At 45.4% G+C, this 18,084-nt stretch overlaps 3 protein-coding genes across 5 annotated transcripts in view; 1 reads left to right on the top strand and 2 right to left on the bottom strand.

Moving 5' to 3' along the window:
- The window catches only part of ppp2r3b (protein phosphatase 2, regulatory subunit B'', beta), a 90,608-nt gene extending 87,564 nt beyond the window's left edge, over positions 1 to 3,044 (top strand). For all 3 annotated transcript variants that reach the window (XM_077616829.1, XM_077616828.1, XM_077616830.1), the window contains 10 exons: positions 38 to 140; positions 1,017 to 1,091; positions 1,162 to 1,248; positions 1,312 to 1,468; positions 1,543 to 1,591; positions 1,844 to 1,933; positions 2,003 to 2,178; positions 2,252 to 2,370; positions 2,429 to 2,535; positions 2,625 to 3,044. In XM_077616829.1, the coding sequence (XP_077472955.1) occupies positions 38 to 140; positions 1,017 to 1,091; positions 1,162 to 1,248; positions 1,312 to 1,468; positions 1,543 to 1,591; positions 1,844 to 1,933; positions 2,003 to 2,178; positions 2,252 to 2,370; positions 2,429 to 2,535; positions 2,625 to 2,754 (1,093 nt within the window). In that variant the 3' untranslated portion in view covers positions 2,755 to 3,044. The remainder of the gene's footprint in view (positions 1 to 37; positions 141 to 1,016; positions 1,092 to 1,161; positions 1,249 to 1,311; positions 1,469 to 1,542; positions 1,592 to 1,843; positions 1,934 to 2,002; positions 2,179 to 2,251; positions 2,371 to 2,428; positions 2,536 to 2,624) is intronic.
- Positions 3,045 to 3,049: 5 nt separating this feature from the next.
- On the bottom strand, positions 3,050 to 15,168 carry LOC144086749 (cohesin subunit SA-2). The gene is made up of 30 exons (XM_077616827.1): positions 15,011 to 15,168; positions 13,848 to 13,940; positions 13,682 to 13,772; positions 13,254 to 13,415; positions 12,944 to 13,040; positions 12,787 to 12,875; positions 12,646 to 12,717; positions 11,866 to 12,070; positions 11,383 to 11,522; positions 11,245 to 11,318; positions 11,017 to 11,140; positions 10,841 to 10,939; positions 10,430 to 10,509; positions 10,238 to 10,345; positions 9,873 to 9,978; positions 9,285 to 9,393; positions 9,119 to 9,222; positions 8,962 to 9,054; positions 8,806 to 8,892; positions 8,344 to 8,544; positions 8,190 to 8,266; positions 8,033 to 8,120; positions 7,874 to 7,954; positions 7,647 to 7,739; positions 7,377 to 7,551; positions 7,072 to 7,208; positions 6,275 to 6,376; positions 6,044 to 6,201; positions 3,516 to 3,623; positions 3,050 to 3,438 (listed from the first exon to the last, which is right to left on the bottom strand). The coding sequence occupies exons 2-30, from the start codon at positions 13,883 to 13,885 to the stop codon at positions 3,183 to 3,185; spliced, it is 3,354 nt and encodes a 1,117-aa protein (XP_077472953.1). The 5' UTR covers positions 13,886 to 13,940; positions 15,011 to 15,168; the 3' UTR covers positions 3,050 to 3,182.
- Positions 15,169 to 15,457: 289 nt separating this feature from the next.
- LOC144086752 (uncharacterized) lies at positions 15,458 to 18,082 on the bottom strand. Its single transcript, XM_077616831.1, has 8 exons — positions 17,706 to 18,082; positions 17,479 to 17,597; positions 17,050 to 17,110; positions 16,900 to 16,967; positions 16,592 to 16,694; positions 16,173 to 16,291; positions 15,949 to 16,097; positions 15,458 to 15,750 (listed from the first exon to the last, which is right to left on the bottom strand). The coding sequence occupies exons 1-8, from the start codon at positions 17,764 to 17,766 to the stop codon at positions 15,642 to 15,644; spliced, it is 789 nt and encodes a 262-aa protein (XP_077472957.1). The 5' UTR covers positions 17,767 to 18,082; the 3' UTR covers positions 15,458 to 15,641.
- Positions 18,083 to 18,084: the final 2 nt, after the last annotated feature.

Below are 18,084 nucleotides of genomic sequence, written 5' to 3'. Positions count from 1 at the left end.
CTTGGCGCACGCCATCTGTTCTCTCTTTGAACGGCAGGACGTTGCAGACCTGTCACGATGCCGCCGCCAAGTTTGTGCGCCTCCTGGCCAAGCCTGGCTGTAATTACCTGGAACAAGATGACTTTATTCCTTTCCTGCAGGTACCGGCCGGCGATTCATTCCTAGCCGCTTAATTAGGAACACCCTGCGCGTTTTTAACACTTTATGGACACCGTGGCTTTTACTTTTACTGACCTTTGTCGGCTCATTATTGAACACGACAGTAAGGGTGCCCCGACAAATTGCCAAAAATACGGGATATGCATTTCGTTGGAATTTTTTGTTTGTCTCGTACCTACACGAGAGTCCAAATATTAGCGAACGATGTCAGTAATTGATTCTATCCGTGTCCAATTTGCTCTCATTGAACAGGTGTGCCTAACGTGCCTTCCGAATATTTTGCGGCCGCGTTTAAACGCTGTTTGAAATGGATTCGGCGAGCTCGCTTGCTTGCTTTTCATTTGTATGCTCCGGGCTTTTTTGACGGTTGTGATGAATGAGGGAGTGGATGCCGCTGAAGCGGTGATTTATGGCTTTCTCGCCCATTTGAATTCTCCCAGATGAGGCCTTTTCATTTCAGCGCTACACCTCCGCATTCGCGTCAACGCCTCAAAATTGTTCCTTAGCCGCCACGCTGCCCACGCCAGACGTCCAAACCAAAGGGCCAAAACGTCGATTGGCCCCCCAGACACAGTTGGAATCTATCGTTGTTCCTTTGGGGACACTTGGGGGTCCTATTGTATTCCATTATCAACGTGCTCAAATTATTTTTAAAGTATATTCGGCTTAAATATCAGCTTATAAAATAGGCCGAAAAAAGGGTACAAAATGGTTTCCAGTATATTTTGGGAGCATCAAATCTATTAGTTCCTTTATTAAAATACAACAATGGGTGTTGGAATGCAAAGAAGCTGGATTGTATCAGTGTACATGTTGTTTTTTTTGTGATCTACTTCATTTTCATTGTGCTCTTTCAGGACGTGGTCAACACTCACGCTGGGCTGGCCTTCCTCAAGGAGGCGTCCGACTTTCACTCCAGATACATCACCACGGTGGGTGAGCTCGCGGCGCACGCATCCGATGACGACGACATCGTCGCTGAGCGTCTTTCCGCTTTGGCAGGTGGTCCAAAGGATATTCTACACAGTCAACCGCTCGTGGAATGGGAAAATCACTTGCAACGAGCTCCGCAAGAGTCACTTTCTCCAGGTAGGACGGAGACGGGAGACCATTCTCTGGGCTCCTTTCGACGGCACCGCTTTTGTCCGTCAGGACGTGGCGCTGCTGGAGCAAGAGGACGACGTCAACCAGTTGACAGAGTTCTTCTCATACGAGCACTTTTACGTCATCTACTGCAAATTCTGGGAGCTGGACACGGATCACGACCTCTACATCGACCGCAAAGACCTGGCGCAGCACAACGACCGAGGTGCGCCAGACGGCCGCTCCCCGGTCGATGGGACGGACGGTCATCGTCGCTCACCGTTGTTCTTTTTCCTCCAGCCATCTCCCAAAAGATGATCGAGAGAATATTCTCTGGAACAGTCACAAGGTATAAAAAAAAAGATCAGAGTAATGCTAGAGTTGTTGTCATAATGTTGTTTTGAAATTCAACATGATAAAATAGACACCAATTTAAATGTTTAGGTCTTAGGTAACTATATAGTACTCTTTTTTTTTTTTTTTTTTTTTTTCATGATAGAAAAAACAATTTTTTGTCTTAACTTTATTCCCACACCATCATTTTTTGTTTTTCTACGTTACACTTATTCATATTTGGACTCTAACCGATCGATGCTTTCAGGGACCGCCGCGTGTCAAAGGACGGCCGCTTGAGTTACGCCGACTTTGTGTGGTTCCTCATCTCAGAGGAGGACAAGAAGACAGACACCAGGTACGCCACGTCGCCCGCCGGCCTCACCGGGCGTGGCTTTCGTTGACCCGCCTCCGCCGACTCTCCCAGCATCGAGTACTGGTTCCGCTGCATGGACCTGGACGGCGACGGCGTGCTGAGCATGTACGAGATGGAGCACTTCTACGAGGAGCAGTGTCAGAAGCTGGAGAGCATGGCCATCGAACCTCTGCCCTTCCAGGACTGCCTGTGCCAGATGCTCGACCTCGTCAAGCCTCGGGTCAAAGGTCAGTCGGGACAAAGGACGGGGGGAAGGCGTAGCACAGCGCGTGACACCCCTTCCGTCCGTCCGACCGGCAGGTAAGATCACGCTCCACGACCTGAAGCGTTGCAAGCAGTCGCACGTCTTCTTCGACACCTTCTTCAACATCGAGAAGTACCTGGTCCACGAGCAGCGGGACCCCTTCTCCGTCATCAGGGTAAGTGCGCCAAGTCGTCACTCCGCTCGCCGTCCGTCTCACCTCCCACCTTTGACAGGAAGTGGAAGCGGAGGGGCAGGAAGTGTCTGACTGGGAGCGTTACTCCGCGGAGGAGTACGACCTGCTGGTGGCCGAAGAGGCGGCCGGGATCTGCGCCGACGACGCGTAAGGCCACCTTTGACGGGACGCCATGTTAGTTTTGAAGTGTTTAGTAACGCCGCTTTTCACCGGGACCCATGGCGCCGTGTGTTCAGGTACGAAACGCCGCAGAGTCCCCTGGAAATGGACGACCCGGGTGTGACCAAAAGACGCTTCTTCCGGATTCCCGCCTCGCACGGCGACCTGGAACTGGACGACTTTGCCTACGAGGACGACTTCGAATGAGCCCGAGCCGCTTGCTTTGTTTTGAGCGAAGGTAGGGGTCGACGCCAGGCGGCCACCGGGACTTGGCCCCCGTCCCGGCTCACGTTACATTCCAGCGATCGAGCCGGGAGAAGCTTCCGTACAACAACACTCGTCCGTCGGACTCTTGTTTGCGTGTGAGAGATGTGTCGTTTAATTTATCAGATGAATTTATAATTCTATATGGAAGTGTAAATATCGTTTGCTGTGATGTAAATGATTTGGGCAGATTGAAAACTCTTTTCTATGTAATAAAGTCCATAAAACCTGAAGCGGATAAGGTTGTAAATATATATTTTTTTATAAATAAGATAGTTGCTTACCTTAGTAAATACCAGGAGAGTCAAAAGGTTTTGAGGACAAGTTAGCCTTACTGTACACAGTCATTTTTTTTTTAAAGCTTAAAATAGTCAGAGCTCAACTTCCACAGCGGCGTCGTCTTCTTCGTCTTGGTCGGACGTCGCCGCGTCGAATGGCGCTGGAGTTTTTCCGGCCGGACGCTGTGGCGTCATCTTGTTGCTGGGGCCTTCCGCTTTGCCCTTGATGGCGTTGGTGCGTCCGCGGACGGCGTCGGTGTCCCCTTCGGCCAATAGGGAGGCGCGGTAGTAGAGCAGCGGCTCCTCCTCCACCTCCAGTGCTGACGCATGCCGCTGCAAGTAGGTTAACCTGGGCACAAATGAAAGAACAGTTATGTTTGTCCATATGTCCATGGAGTCCAGCCAAGTTGGAGTGGCAGTACTGACACGCTCCTCTTGTCCGCTTTGAGCAGCTTGCCGGAGAACTCGGACAGGATGCTCAAGTAAGGCAGGAGCGCTGGCGAGAAGTCCCGGAACACAAATTCAATGCCACTCCTGCAAAAAAAAGGAAAAAAAAGCTTGCATCAAAAACCTGCATCTTACAATTCTTACTTCAAAATGTTGGGTCAGTCCAGTGCCAAGTGGGGAGGTGGGTTGGGCACTTAGCTCAATAAGTAGAGTAGGTGCTTACCATGCAAAAGGTAGCTGGTTCAGACCCTGCATCTTACAATTTCACTTAATGTGGGTGAAAACATTTGACCTGTCTAGTGCCAAGTAGGGAGGTGGGTTGGGCACTTAGCTCAATAAGTAGAGTGGGCGCTTATGCACGGTGTACTTTTTGTTTATTTTTTTTTCGTGCCCAAAATGCATGTCAATTTTTTTTTTACTAAAACTGAGCTAAGTGCCCAACGCATCTCTACTCTGGTCTCGACTGGTTAACTATTTTTCTCTTTTTCACCCTAAAGGTCACAAATTGAAGGACATCAGTACCGATCCTACTACCTTCCACATGGTAAACTGACACTCTACTTGTTGAGCTAAGTGCCCAACCCAGCACCCTACTGTGCTCTGGACTGACTAACAAATTTTCTTTTTTACCTTAACAGTCACAAGTTGGAGGACTTGGTAATCAATCCGGCTACCTTTTGCATGGAACTGGCTTACTATTTATCTGTTTTACCTGAACAGTAACAACTTGAAAAACCTGCAAATCGATCCAATTAATATACATACATAACATTACGTAAATAATGTTATGTATAGATTCGTTTGCACACACCTATACATACATACAGACATGCGTGTACGTATTTGTGCGGCAAACTTCATGAAAAATGCCAAAGTTTCCTCTTGCTAAAACTATAGATGCTACTCAAAACATCTAATATCATGTCCTGGTTGGTGAAGTCATGTCAAGTCTTTTTTTTTGTAAGTACAACTTTAGCTGTTTGTTTTTTTCATGCCCAAAACCCATGTCAATTTTTTTTTTTTAACTAAAACTATTGGGGGCTCCGCCAGCAGAGTGGTTAGAGCATCAGCCTCTGACATCCAGGGTCCTGGGTTCGCATCCCGGTCACTGCCTGGAAACAAAAATCTTGGTTCCCTCCCGCCGAAGGCGGGAGGGAACCAAGTGTGTTGGTGTCCACCCCCGCCGAAGGCGGGGGTGGACACCAAGTGTGTTGTCCCCTCCCGCCGAAGGCGGGAGGGGACCAAGAGTCCTGGTCCCCTCCCGCCGAAGGCGGGAGGGGACCAACTGTCTTAATGTCCCCTCCCGCCGAAGGCGGGAGGGGACCAATATGTTTTGGTGCCCCCTCCCACCAAAGGCGGGAGGGGGACCAATATTTTTGTTTCCAGGTAGTGACCGGGATGCGAACCCAGGACCCTGGATGTCAGAGGCTAATGCTCTAACTGCTCAGCCAGCAGAGCACACAATAATTTAAGTAAAAAAAAAAAAATTGACATGGGTTTTGAGCTCAAAACCCATGTCAATTTTTTTTTTTTTACTTAAATTATTGTGTGCTCTGCTGGCTGAGCAGTTAGAGCATTAGCCTCTGACATCCAGGGTCCTGGGTTCGCATCCCGGTCACTACCTGGAAACAAAAATATTGGTCCCCCTCCCGCCTTTGGTGGGAGGGGGCACCAAAACATATTGGTCCCCTCCCGCCTTCGGCGGGAGGGGACATCAAGACAGTTGGTCCCCTCCCGCCTTCGGCGGGAGGGGACAACACACTTGGTGTCCACCCCCGCCTTCGGCGGGGGTGGACACCAACACACTTGGTTCCCTCCCGCCTTCGGCGGGAGGGAACCAAGATTTTTGTTTCCAGGCAGTGACCGGGATGCGAACCCAGGACCCTGGATGTCAGAGGCTGATGCTCTAACCACTCTGCTGGCGGAGCCCCCAATAGTTTTAGTTAAAAAAAAAAAATTGACATGGGTTTTGGGCATGAAAAAAACAAACAGCTAAAGTTGTACTTACAAAAAAAAGACTTGACATGACTTCACCAACCAGGACATGATATTAGATGTTTTGAGTAGCATCTATAGTTTTAGCAAGAGGAAACTTTGGCATTTTTCATGAAGTTTGCCGCACAAATACGTACACGCATGTCTGTATGTATGTATAGGTGTGTGCAAACGAATGTATACATAACATTATTTACGTAATGTTATGTATGTATATTAATTGGATCGATTTGCAGGTTTTTCAAGTTGTTACTGTTCAGGTAAAACAGATAAATAGTAAGCCAGTCCCATGCAAAAGGTGGCTGGTTCAAACCCTGCATCTTACAACTTCACTTAAAATTGTGGGTGGAAACATTTGGCCTGTCTAGTGCTAAGTAGGGAGGTTGGTTGGTCACTTAGCTCAATAACTAGTGTCCACTTACCGTGCAAAAGGTAGTTGGTTCAAAACCTGCATTTTACTACTTTTGACTTAAAAATAGTGGGTGAAATCTTATCTGATCCACGCCACAGACCTGTGGATGAGAACGAGGCACTCGCGAAACTTGACGACATCCCCAAAGGTGAGGGCCAAGCGTCTGGCAAGCTCCTTGACACCGGCAAGGGTCCTTTCCCCAAGGCGGCCGTTCGGCGACCCGTCACCCTCCCGCTCGCTCGTCACATGCACAAAGAGCTGGCAGCATAAAAAATAAAAGACGCTGAATGCGCCTGGGTCGACGGCGGTTTTGGAGCGCCGAGCGACTCACCCGCTGCAAAGACGTCACCAGCGCACGAGTGCCCTCCAGCTTATCCACCAGTCGGCACCGGTGTATGGTCTCCTTGATGATGTCCCCCAAGTCGTTATGATGCTGAAAAAAAACAAGTTCAACATCAATCGGACTCTCGCTATGTAAAAAAGCAACAACAACAAAAACGTGGCTGTGAAACGTTATCACATAATGGCAATTTTCACAGTTACTATGGATTTGAAGTCTGTAACTGTCAATTTTGTTTGATTTTTTTATCATTTACAGCAGGGGTAGGGAACCTATGGCTTGGGAGCCACATGTGGCTCTTTTGATGGGTGCATATGGCTGTGAGCTAAAATATGGAAACTGGTGGTGAGGGAGCCAAGTCCCAAACGGACCAATAGGAACGTCACGTCGGAACTGTGGCATTGATTTGAGTCTTCCGCATTCATTCTCTCATTGATATTCATTGATTAGCAACAGCGTAATAATGTTGTCAAAAGAATTGAGAGACTTTTTGTACTTTAAAAGTGTGAAAATGGGACAAATTTGCACATTTTCATGTATTTTGACTTTTAAATTGGGAGTATGGCACTCAAGGAATAATATTTGAAGATGGGAATTGTTTATTGCTCTCTCTTTCAAAAAGGTTCCCGACCCCTGATTTACAGCAAGCCACCGTTGGCCCACGGGCCGTAATTTGGACAACCCCCATTTAAGTACTTAGCGCAACTTCTGTCATTTGGCGACTTCTCTTATGTAATTATCAAAACGGGGACGCCTGCCACGGAAAAAAAAAAGATTTTTATACATACCTTTGCATAGAAGGTAAAGATGTCCGCCGCCATGCTCATCTCCAGCACCCCGTGGAGGACTAGCTTGCAGTAGGCGGCCAGCGTGCTTCTCCTTCTGTGAAGCACCTCCATCTTCTCCTCCTCGGAGGCTGGGAGAGCTGTGAAGAAGAAAACCAGAAGCTTCAACTCTCTGTGGCTCGTGGTCATTAACTCCTTCACGGCCATTGACAGTTATAATATGTCAATATATATAATGTCTATCGCTGCCAATGGTGGCCAAAGAGTTATAATACTAAGAAAGTAAATCAATTCCTTGGCTCGCTCACCTTTGCTTTCGTGGACGCAGTCAGGCCCGACAAAAACATTCTTGCATACAAAGTGCAAAAGCGCCATCTGCAGTTTGGGCGTGGGGGTGTAGGGCAGGGGGCCGCCCGAGGTGGGGTGCCATGCCTGGCGCTGGGAGGAGTGAGCGGTTAGGATGTCGCATACGCCCAAGAAAGCCTGAGATGGAAGGGGTTGGGGGAACAAAGCAAGTCCAGTGAGGAGAGTGTCCTGGTAAAAAAAAAAAAAAAAAAAGAACAGGAAGCTCGTCGTACCTGCCGTCTGACGCGGTGGTCGGGGTGAGCAAGACCGCGATGACTGGCCTCGCAGAGTACGCGCAGCTGAAGCCTTTGGGACAGGGATGCGTCCTGAGAACAAAAAGTGGCAGTTTATACTTCGTCCCAAGAAAAGGCAAATAGAATACAGAAGAACTTGAAGGAGCAATGTGTATGTTTGGTGGGCAAAAATGGTACTTCAACCAGGATTGAAATATCGAACTCACCCTGGAAGTCAGAATTTTGTCGCTTTTGCTCAGAGACCAGAAAACGCAATAGCATAAGCATTGTAACACTTCTGTTAACACCTGTCACAAAAAAAAAAATCAAGATTAGTCTTCAACACACATTTGACATTTTTACAGCTTCAACTGAATCTCAATTACCGAAGCAGGAAGCCCCGCCCGGTCGCCCTCCGCTGGCAGCAGAGGGGATAGCAGGTGGAAGAGATTCCAGCCGGAAAGGTCGTGACAACTGCGGGAAAGCGGAAGTCACGTCGATGGGAAATTGCCTGGAGGACCCCGTTTGTTTGCTGACACTTACTTGTGGAAAGCTCGGACTTTCTTCAGTGTGACTAAAAAGTCTGCAGTTTGTGTTTCATCGGAGAAGAGGAGGCCATCCTGGATAAGACAGCGTTTCTTAGTTGATTTTTTTTTTTTTATAATTCTGACACTTGGTAGTCCTAGTAGAAGCTTACCGTGAAGGAGGCGGACAAGAGTTCTTTCAGGTGGTCCACCCAGCCCCCGACCATGGAATCTCGGACGGGGCGGGCCGCCGTGGCCCAGGCGGACTCTTCTGCGCACAGGCTGAGGAAGGTGCGAGACGTGGCCTCCAGGACGTCCTCCCCCGAGTGGACCTCCAGGACAAGTACCATTTCCGCTAACAGTCTCGAAAACATCTGAAAATGTGGACACCCGCTATTAATCCTTGATTATGTCCATTGGTCTTTTCGCTTAAAGCTTGATATCAAAATAATAGCTTGAAGTCTCGATAATTGAGGGATTACTGTATATAGTTTATATATTGATCGCTATCCCCGCAGACTGTTAACATCAATATTGCAAGTGAAATGGTTTCATCCAAAAATATTAGTTGCCATCACTCCCACTAACTGAGTCGCAAACTGCAGGATGAGGGATAATTCGGCCGGAATTCTGACCTGAGCGTTTTGAGCCTCGGGGCTCTCTGGCAGGAAGTACTGAGGAATCCTCACCAAGGAGGCAACAACATCCCATCGACCTGAAAACTTCAAGTAGCAATGGGGCTCATTAGGTCGTAAATTGACAACAACGAGAGGTGGGCAGAAATACTGTACTTTGCTCATTAAGGTTGGCAGTTCCCGCAGGAAATGCTGCGTTACTTTTGCGCAGTCGTCAACCTGAACTTTCTTTTCTCTGGAACTCATCACCTGGTAGCAGAGAAACAGTAAAATCACTTTGTATGAATTTGGAGTTTGCACTTTTATCCCTCACCTTTTTGGCGCCGCTCCTCCCAGCCAACGCCGGACCTTCTGACGCCTGGCGTACGGAAGCCAGCGCGATTTCCACCAGCGCCGCTTGGTCCTCTCCGGCGAGGCCTACCAAAAAGCCAAGAGTTGTTTGTCCTGAAGCGGTTCCGAGGTGAACGAGTGTTACTGACCTGTCCCCGGGTCCTGGAGCAGCAAAGACGTGATAGCGGGCCAGTCCTTGAGCAGGGCTCCAGCGCAGTCCCAAAGGCTGTCCACCAGGTAAACCACGTGCTTGTGCAACTGCACCAAAGTGTGTTGGTAGTAGGATGGAGGTAAGACAACATTTTTTTTTCATTAGTTACCCTTTTAAAGCCCAAACCACTAAATAATAACAATGTCTATTTGGATAAGACTATGAGTGTAGTCGATGGTACTGGAAAAATAAGCCATTTCACAGCGGGTGTTCCCGACGTCATGGTGTATCTTCCCATGCCTAGAACTAAATATCCTCCTGACTACCAGGAAAAAAAATGTTGTCCAATCACATTTATTTTGAAATTCCCCAATCTATGTGAAGTAATTGGAATAGAATTGCAAAATAAATTTGGTGTCATTGTTAAAGCTCTGAATGTCCTCTATAGAGCACAAAAGGAGTTAATGCGATTGGAGATATTTAGGTTTACAAATTTGTCCTCTAAAGAGGACAAATTTGAACTACTACTGGTAGTCAGGAGGCAAGAACGAATCCTAATAGAAAGATGAAAATATGACGGATTCACCTTAGAGTGCTTGTAGAAATCCAGCAGTCTTGTCAACCCTTTATGACTCTCCCCTTGAATAATTCCATCGTGACGGACAGGGGCAGGATCGCGAGCGCTAAGAATTCTAAAAGAGCCACAAAAAATACGGAATATAATACAATAACTTATGCATTAATGAACAAAACCTTCTGGGGCCAACCAATTGCAACAGTGATTAAAAATTAAGCACAAAAAGTATGTACTAAGGCTGTGACAATATATCTCGATTCTTTGTATACATTATCAAGAATCAGTGTATCATTAAAAAAGTCAAATTAAATTTGAGCATACCACCTTTGATTTTTTTTTACCCAAAAAGGTTTTTGGCTCACAAGAGTATTTACCTTAGGAAGAGCAGCTCGCCGGCCGCGGCCGCGAGAGGACGCTGTGAGGAATAAACGAGCTGGAGGAGAGCCCCGTAGTCATCGGAAGACAGCGCGTCTTCGCATGTTCTGAAAGCGTGGGGGGAAGGAAAAAATAAAATGGAGCCTTTTCCTACAAAGGGGGAGTAGAAATATTGGTGGAAATGGACTGACTTGGAGACGAGGAGTGCTAATTTCATGGACTGCAAAGCCACTTCGTTGTCTTTGTCCAGTGTCATGGAGATCATTCGGTCCTGAAAGACAAATGGGATTGAAAAGGATTGCAGGGATCACCATCTAAAAAAAAATGTTCCTCTTCAATGTGTATTCTTTGGCTGGTACAATAGTCGGAAAAATACGCTAGTAATTAAATTTTCTCATTGAAAGATAAATGTTATTTTGCTGTAAGTAACTATACTGTAATTGAATCCTCCGTTTTAATGTCCAGTGCAGTATTTATGGATTATTACAGCTAATATATCATCATATGACATCATCAGCTCATATACGAACAAATGTGCTTTCCCTGTCAAACTTGGGGGAAAAATAAATGATTCTCCAGTGTGCTCATGCCTAACGATTTACCTTGAAGCGACTGGTGAAAAGGTCCAGTTGAGGCAAAAGAAGAGGATCGCCATACAAGGTCTGAAGACCCAAAACACACTTGAGACGTACATCTGGAATCTAAAAGGATAATGCCAAAATCAATACAAGTGTTTTTGTAATGATATATCTGAGGAGGAGAAATGTGTATTCCTCGCCTTGTCGTATGACATCCAGTCCAAGTATTTGAGGTAAGTGTCATTGAGGAAGACGGAGCTGTAACGCCTCATCCACAGGCCCAACTCCTCCACGCAGATAGAACGGATTTCCGGAAGCACATCGCTGGACGTCACATGTGCACGCAGAAAGGTACGATTGTATTTTATCGCATTTTTTTCCGTATTTTGTCTTTGTACGACGCATTTTTTGATGAGTTCAAGGTGTACCGATATCTCTTGAGAAAAACGGCCTTGAAGATGGTGTCCATCATGCTCTCAATCTCGGCCCTCTTTTCCAGCAGCTTGAAAACAAACATGCAGTTTTGATGCCGGCCGGCGAAGGGAGAGAAGAGCGCTGTTTCTTACCTCCTTGACATTTTTTCGCGCCAATTCCGCCTGCGCCTTCTGTCGGCTCGGCCTTTGCGCCCGCTGCAGCTTTTGACTTTTTTCAACGCTGGCACTCAGGTTTATGGCCACGTCCATCAAGGAGCTCAGCAATTTGACGGCTAATCAAAAACGAAGGAAAACACGTTAGAGAATGAGAGATTTCACCAAAATAGCAAGGTGAAAAATGCACAATGACAATAGGACGCTAAATAAATTATGGAGCAGCAGAACTGTTGTTTAGAAAACATGAGGACCTCAAAAAAGTCCACACGCATAAACATTAGTAGACGTACAATCCATTTGAAGTGGACATCTAGCGCTGTCAACAGCAGTGAACAACAGAAGTTGCTTGGAAATGTATTTATTTTTTTAATCTGTTGAGAAATAAACTAGTTTATGGGCCTGGTGTCTTATGTGAATTTTTGGAAAAATGTAAGACGATCTACAATTTGAACACCGTACCTGCGAGCGTGCAGGTGTGTCGGAAGGCTCGCACGTGGGAGTCGGACAGCTCCGAGAGCAGCGAAATGAGCGTGTTGACCAAGTAGCTGTCGAAGAGGAGGCTCTCCTGACACTGGCGCACCAGAACGGACACAAAGTCGCTAAGCTCCGCGTGGAACCATCGGCCTCGTGGTCCGGGCTGGGTCAGAGGGTAGTCTGGGCTGTCCTGGAATGTAAAGGAAAGGCTCACACGCGTTCTGACTGGGTTCTAGTGGAGCCGATTTGGCAATAAAATGCTGTCGTCACTATCTAATGTTGACCAGACATGGCCGCGTTAATCAAAAAATCGCAAAGTAGGGTCACCCCTATTTTAACTTTTTTTTTTTTCAGTAGTAGCAAAAGTGGCTTCCGCTTACAAGTTTCAATGTGGATTTTCACATTTTTATGAACTTTTAAAAAAATAAAATAAAAAATAAACATTTAAAAAAAAAATTTAATGGCGACATAGTGAATTCGCGATAAGTGAAGACACGATAATCGAGGGATTACTGTGCTTTTGGAGATTGAACGAGAGTGTCGCCCCTACCAAGATGGCCACCACGAGACCATTACGGTTGCAACAAAATAAGCACGACGGACAAGGATGTTGTCAAAACAAACGCAAATGTATATTTCGCTCTAAAAATGAATCAGCGAAGGAAGCTCAAAATCAGGTGACCCAGACTCAAAACGATGTGATTTGGCCAACTCTAAAATGAACAATATTTAGCAAGTTGACAATTTTCGCTAATTTGTACTTACTGCATCCGTGGGCCAGGTGACTGTGAGAATCCATGGAAAGGCCAGAAACTTTTTGTACTGCAAACTGGCGACCTACAGCACAAAAAGCGGTGCGTAAATTTATTAGCGCAGAGTTGGAAATTTGGATTTACGCCTTCTGACCTCATCCAAGTCCTCCACAAGCTCTTCCGCCAAGGTGTACAAGGTCTCGCCACCCCCTTTGGTGTCGCACATTTCAGCGGTGACTACGCCTGCCCAAACCAAAAAATGTCAGCCACCGCACGTGCCTGTCGAGAAAGCGAGCGAAACACCAGCTCGCCTTTGCAGCCGCAGCACTGGATGAAAAAACTGATGAGGTCCAGGAGGGACCCGTCTCGGTCCGCCGCGTAGGCTTCCGCCCAGCCGTCGATGACCACCTGTGCAGACCCCCGTCAAAACTAAACTACAACCGATACGCTGTAGCCGTAGACATGCTTTTTTTTTAGATGCAGTCCCACCTCAACTTACAAAAGACCCAACGAACAAATCACCCAAGTTACAAAACACCTTCACGTCAAATTTTGGCCGCAGAGTACAAAAGAAAATTTCCCTCAAATATCATTTTAGGATCTTGGAAGAGTGGAGCTTACCTGCATGGCGCTCGGGCCCATGGAAATGACGTCAAACAAGGTGACGGCTTCCGCGTGTTCACGTTCACGACGGCAGGCGTCTTTTCGATGGCAGCGGCGACGGCTTTTGGCTTTTTTGCATGTGACGTTCTCCACTTCTTTGAGAGTTCTTTTCCTCCGCCTCTGTGGTTTTACACAAAAAATAAAATTGCATAGTCATAACAAAAAAAAAACATTTATCTTTCCCAAGTGGTTAAACCAAGGATATCCAAACTTGTCTGTCTTTTTAAAATTTAAACTGTGTATTTTTTCTATTTGGGAGCCATTGGCTAGTAATTACTTTGCCAAGTTCTAGTTTAGTAGTACTTCAGACTAGTTGCATTCCACTCAGCGGGGCTCTTTAATTTCATATTTGACTTTTTCCCCCTAATTTAGCATGAATAACTCACCCCTCTCTTCTGTCTGTTCTCATTCCCCGACTCATCCTCGGAATTATTGAGGGCCCCTGAGGAGTTGGCCTCATCCTGGCTTGAGCTCCGACTGCAGAGGAAAAACATAACATGCTTGTACATCCATTTAAAATAAATGAGCCGGTCCAAAAACGTACTGTCTTACATTAGCTCAGAAGGTCCGGAAGCAGGCTCTGGTATCATCTCCTTCTTCACGCAGGACTTAGGTCAGGTGCTTCTTAGGGAACATCTCTTCCACCTAAAGGTCAGAATGAAAGTCATCCAGGAATATCATTTAATCATTTTGCTATTGACCGACACCATTTTATGCGTTCGCCTTTTTATTAACCCACGCAATTCTCTCTAGTCCACAGTCATATTGCGTCTATAAACACAACGTATTATTTGATGAGTGCTCCTAGACAAACAATAGGCATGACAGGCATCCAAACTTTCCCAAAAATGAACCAATTTAAAATCCCTCCCCTTGCATTTGGGAAATAGGTTCAGAATCTGCTTTTTTTTTTTTAAACAGTTTGTTTTTCATTCGATCGCTGCCAGACCCCAGTCAAATTGGATTCGACGTCTGTCGCCGTCAATGGCATTGAATCATGATCAATCAATCAAAGTTTCCTGCATTGATTCGTGAGCTAATAGGGAAGCACAGTTTAGGTACTTAGCTCCGTCTAGTGGACCATCTGAAAACTGCAACATAATTTATATGCTGAATTCAAGCTTCTTGTGCAAATCATATTCAATTATATTTTCATAATTGGCGGCGGGCCGTAATTTGGACACTACTGCACTACAATTGTAATAAAATGGCCCAAATCTCTCACTGAGCCGATATCAAATTGACGCACTACTGATCTCAGGTCAGCGCTGGCGTGTTAAACTGCGTACTTGCATCACAATGCACTAAAATGCTGTACCACATCATAATCCTATGTTTATTTATCAAAGGTGGGAAAACTATACACGCTTCACAGATCTGCCTCTACATCCCTTTTTATGACACATCTGCGGTGGATTAAGACCCCGTTAGAATAATAAATCGACACATTTTAGAAAAAAAAATTCTCAAGGAAGGAGCACTCCGCTTCGCCCAAGGACACTTCGGCAGAATCACATGGGAATTTAACGCTGCTTTGGCAGATCAACTGGAAAAATGGCTACCTTCCACCGCAGTTAATCCAAATATTATCCCCGAAAACCCAAATATGACATGGGATCCATTTGACACGCTGTACTGTTTGTGTATAATACAGTATAATATACTGTCTTAATGACTAGTCAGACATGCTAGCTAGGCTTAACGATCCCTCTTACCTGTCATCGTTGCGGGATTTTTTCCACGATCGTCCTTTGTTATTTTAAATAGTAAATATTTAGACATTCATTTAGTGCAGAATGACTTAAATTGTTTGGCGTTTATTCTAGCAGTCATGTTTGCGGGAAGTAACAGATGGTCTTGATTGGGTGAATTGCTAAACCGGAATTGCATGGTTGGATTCTCGTACAACGTCAATCACTTAAAGTCCGCCCACCCTTCACTGATTGGTCCCGTGTCTGATGCATTCAAATAACAATGGAAAAAGTGGTTATTTGAGGGCTGTGTTTTCTGTTTACTCCTGACTTTATCGAGGAAGAATTTGAATTATCGGTTATTTTTTTCTCGATCACGATACTTTCATTTGAATACTGTCATTCTTTTTACTCTATATAGATGTGGTAGTAGTAGAAGTTGGAGTAGATGAGCTAGGTACGTACACAAACTGCCAATTGCATTCAAATGTATTGTTAGAGGTAGAAAAACATTCATAACAATGGTGACAACTGGAGCAAGTTTCAAACAAACCAATGCAAAAAACAAACATATCAGCAAATAAATAGCATTTTATAATCCCGCTGTGGAGTCAAATGGCGTAGCACCGTGCAAGTCCTCAGCGGGTGGCGCTCATTACGACGCAAACTGTGACATGAAAGCCATGGCCTGATCAAGGTCATCAGTCAACTCATCCGGAAGAGACAGCACTGTAGATGTCAGCTTGTGAGTAATGTCCAATATCCTAAAGAAAGAGAAAGAAAAATAAACTTTTTACAGTTAAAAATTTTAGATTTCGGGCCGATCACGTGAATCAGGTTTTTAAGATGTATTTATAGCTCATTCATACTGGTTTAAACTAGCTGTTTGTCGGACGCCCATTGGACACCCCTGCTTTCAATGGTGATGAAGACACTGTTTTACAGGAAACAGTTGAACTCACCAGTGGACATAATGCGCAGCCAGCTGAGGTTCGTGCCTGGAGCCTTCCTCCTCCACCACCAGAGACTCTTTCATCTGCTTGAAGTTGGCCTCAATGTTCTTTTTTATCTCCAAGAAGACGTTGACACCTCGGAAGGAGCACACCACTTGCTGTGTGTATTCCAAGAGGAAAAAGCCACTTTATTAGCCAGCCGCTGGAAAGTAAAGCGACGTAAGCCATCTTACGTATATGACAGAGAGTTGGTGGGCGATGTATTTGTGACTTCCGAGGTGCCGAATGTCCTCCTCCAGCTGCTGAGTCAGCACAAGCAGCTGATTCAGTTTGGCGATGTGGGAGAAATAGTCTGCAAAGGAAGAATCAGCTTGCCCTTACTGACTGTTTCCATAATGTGCCAAAACGGTTATGCAAAAATATGATGTGACAGTCCTAAAAAATAAGAAGTAGCGCTTTTTGACGAGTGTTTCTTTTGGTTGCGGTTGGTGTAAATGCATTCAACTGGCATTTTTCTAAATGAAACTCCTAAACTCACTTGAATATAGTTCTCAACAACAAGACACTACAAGGTAGTATCAAATAATCACAATATTGTATTAAGCAGTTATTTTAAAAAATACAAAAGTTTAAGCTATTGAGAAAAGCTCACCGTCCATTGGCGGCCTTTCCAACATGTCCACTGGGCTGCCTTGAATGAGGAACACCTCTACACGAGGAAACATGGCGGACAAACCCACCATGTCCAGGTAGTCCTATAAAGGGAACACAAAGATGAATTAATGTCCTTTATTTTTTCATACATTGCATACATCCCCACAAAAGTCATCTGTTATTGCCAGTATTTTAAAATGCTCATATCTAATAACTGCCTTCTTAAAATAATAATTCTCAAAACATATTTGATATTTATTTTGAGTGTGTTGACTAAAATATTTTTTTAAATGAAATGTATGATACCTCTAGTTGTGGCATGGGTTTTGGTAGATGTTCAAGGCACTGCAGCATCTGGTCAAGAATTTCCGATCCTGTAGGACAGCAGCGAGTACATTTAAATACAATACAATGTTCATATTAAATATGTAAAATATGGGGCTGATGCCAACTGACCTTGGGCCTGAAAGGCGTCCGACTCCTCTGGGCTACAGCCTTGTCTTAACTGCTCCTGAAACTATCCAGAAATTGAAAAACACATACTTATTTAGATAATAATGAAATAATATAATTATAATGAATGAATAATATATATTTCTAAATATTTTTTAAGTTGGCCCTTCCATACGTTTTGGACACTCCTAGTATAAGATAGAAAAGGCATGTTGAACAAAATATTTGCATGTTAAGTTAACTGATTCCCCAAGTTAAAAATAAATACATGTTTCAAACCATCTCACAAAGTGATACAGGGCAATCACACGATTTACTGCAAAATAAAACTTGCAATATATCCTCAAAACTAATCATAAACTTCGCACAGATGCTATACATGCAGCACTGCATCCACAACGATGCGTTCATGGCCACTCGGTGATTCAATACCTCCTGCATCTGTGCCCTGATAAGGAGGTCCAGTTGCCCACAGAGACACAGCATCTCCACAGCCACCTGTTCTGGACTCAGTTGGAGGGGCATCAGGGGTCTTTTCACCTGTAGCTCCACTAATAAAACAGAATAGAATATACGTATACATCAGCACTCAAACACAACACAATTGGCATCAGTGTGATCAGTGGATGCATGTTTTCTTTAAGCTAATGTTGACTCACCTTTAAACGCCTGATGGTAGACGCAGGGCTGACAAAGTGGCTCTGATAAGCATCCTGCCATCTTAAAATTCACTTTAGTCGAAATGAAAGTAGAGCCATACAGAGGCTCGCAGAACTAAGACGAAGCTTCTACTTAACGCATGTCTGGGGCGGTGATGGTGCGTTCCGGTGTGCCGCCGTCGAAAAAGCCTCGCGGTTTTTTAATTCTCGACAAAAGTCTCGATTTGTTGGTGGAAAGGCGATGTTCGGTGTTGGTATACGAGCAGTGAGAGGGGGGATACATTGAAGCGACACCCGGCTAACCCACGCCCTGCGATTGCCAGCCTTCCAGCCGCAGTCTCTCAGTGGGGACCCTGAACGCCCCTCCTCGCAACCAATG

This window comes from Stigmatopora argus, chromosome 13, assembly GCF_051989625.1.
Source record: "Stigmatopora argus isolate UIUO_Sarg chromosome 13, RoL_Sarg_1.0, whole genome shotgun sequence".
NCBI lineage: Eukaryota > Metazoa > Chordata > Actinopteri > Syngnathiformes > Syngnathidae > Stigmatopora > Stigmatopora argus.
The sequence above is the reverse complement of the archived record's forward strand: the minus strand, read 5'-3'. Positions and strand labels throughout refer to the sequence as shown.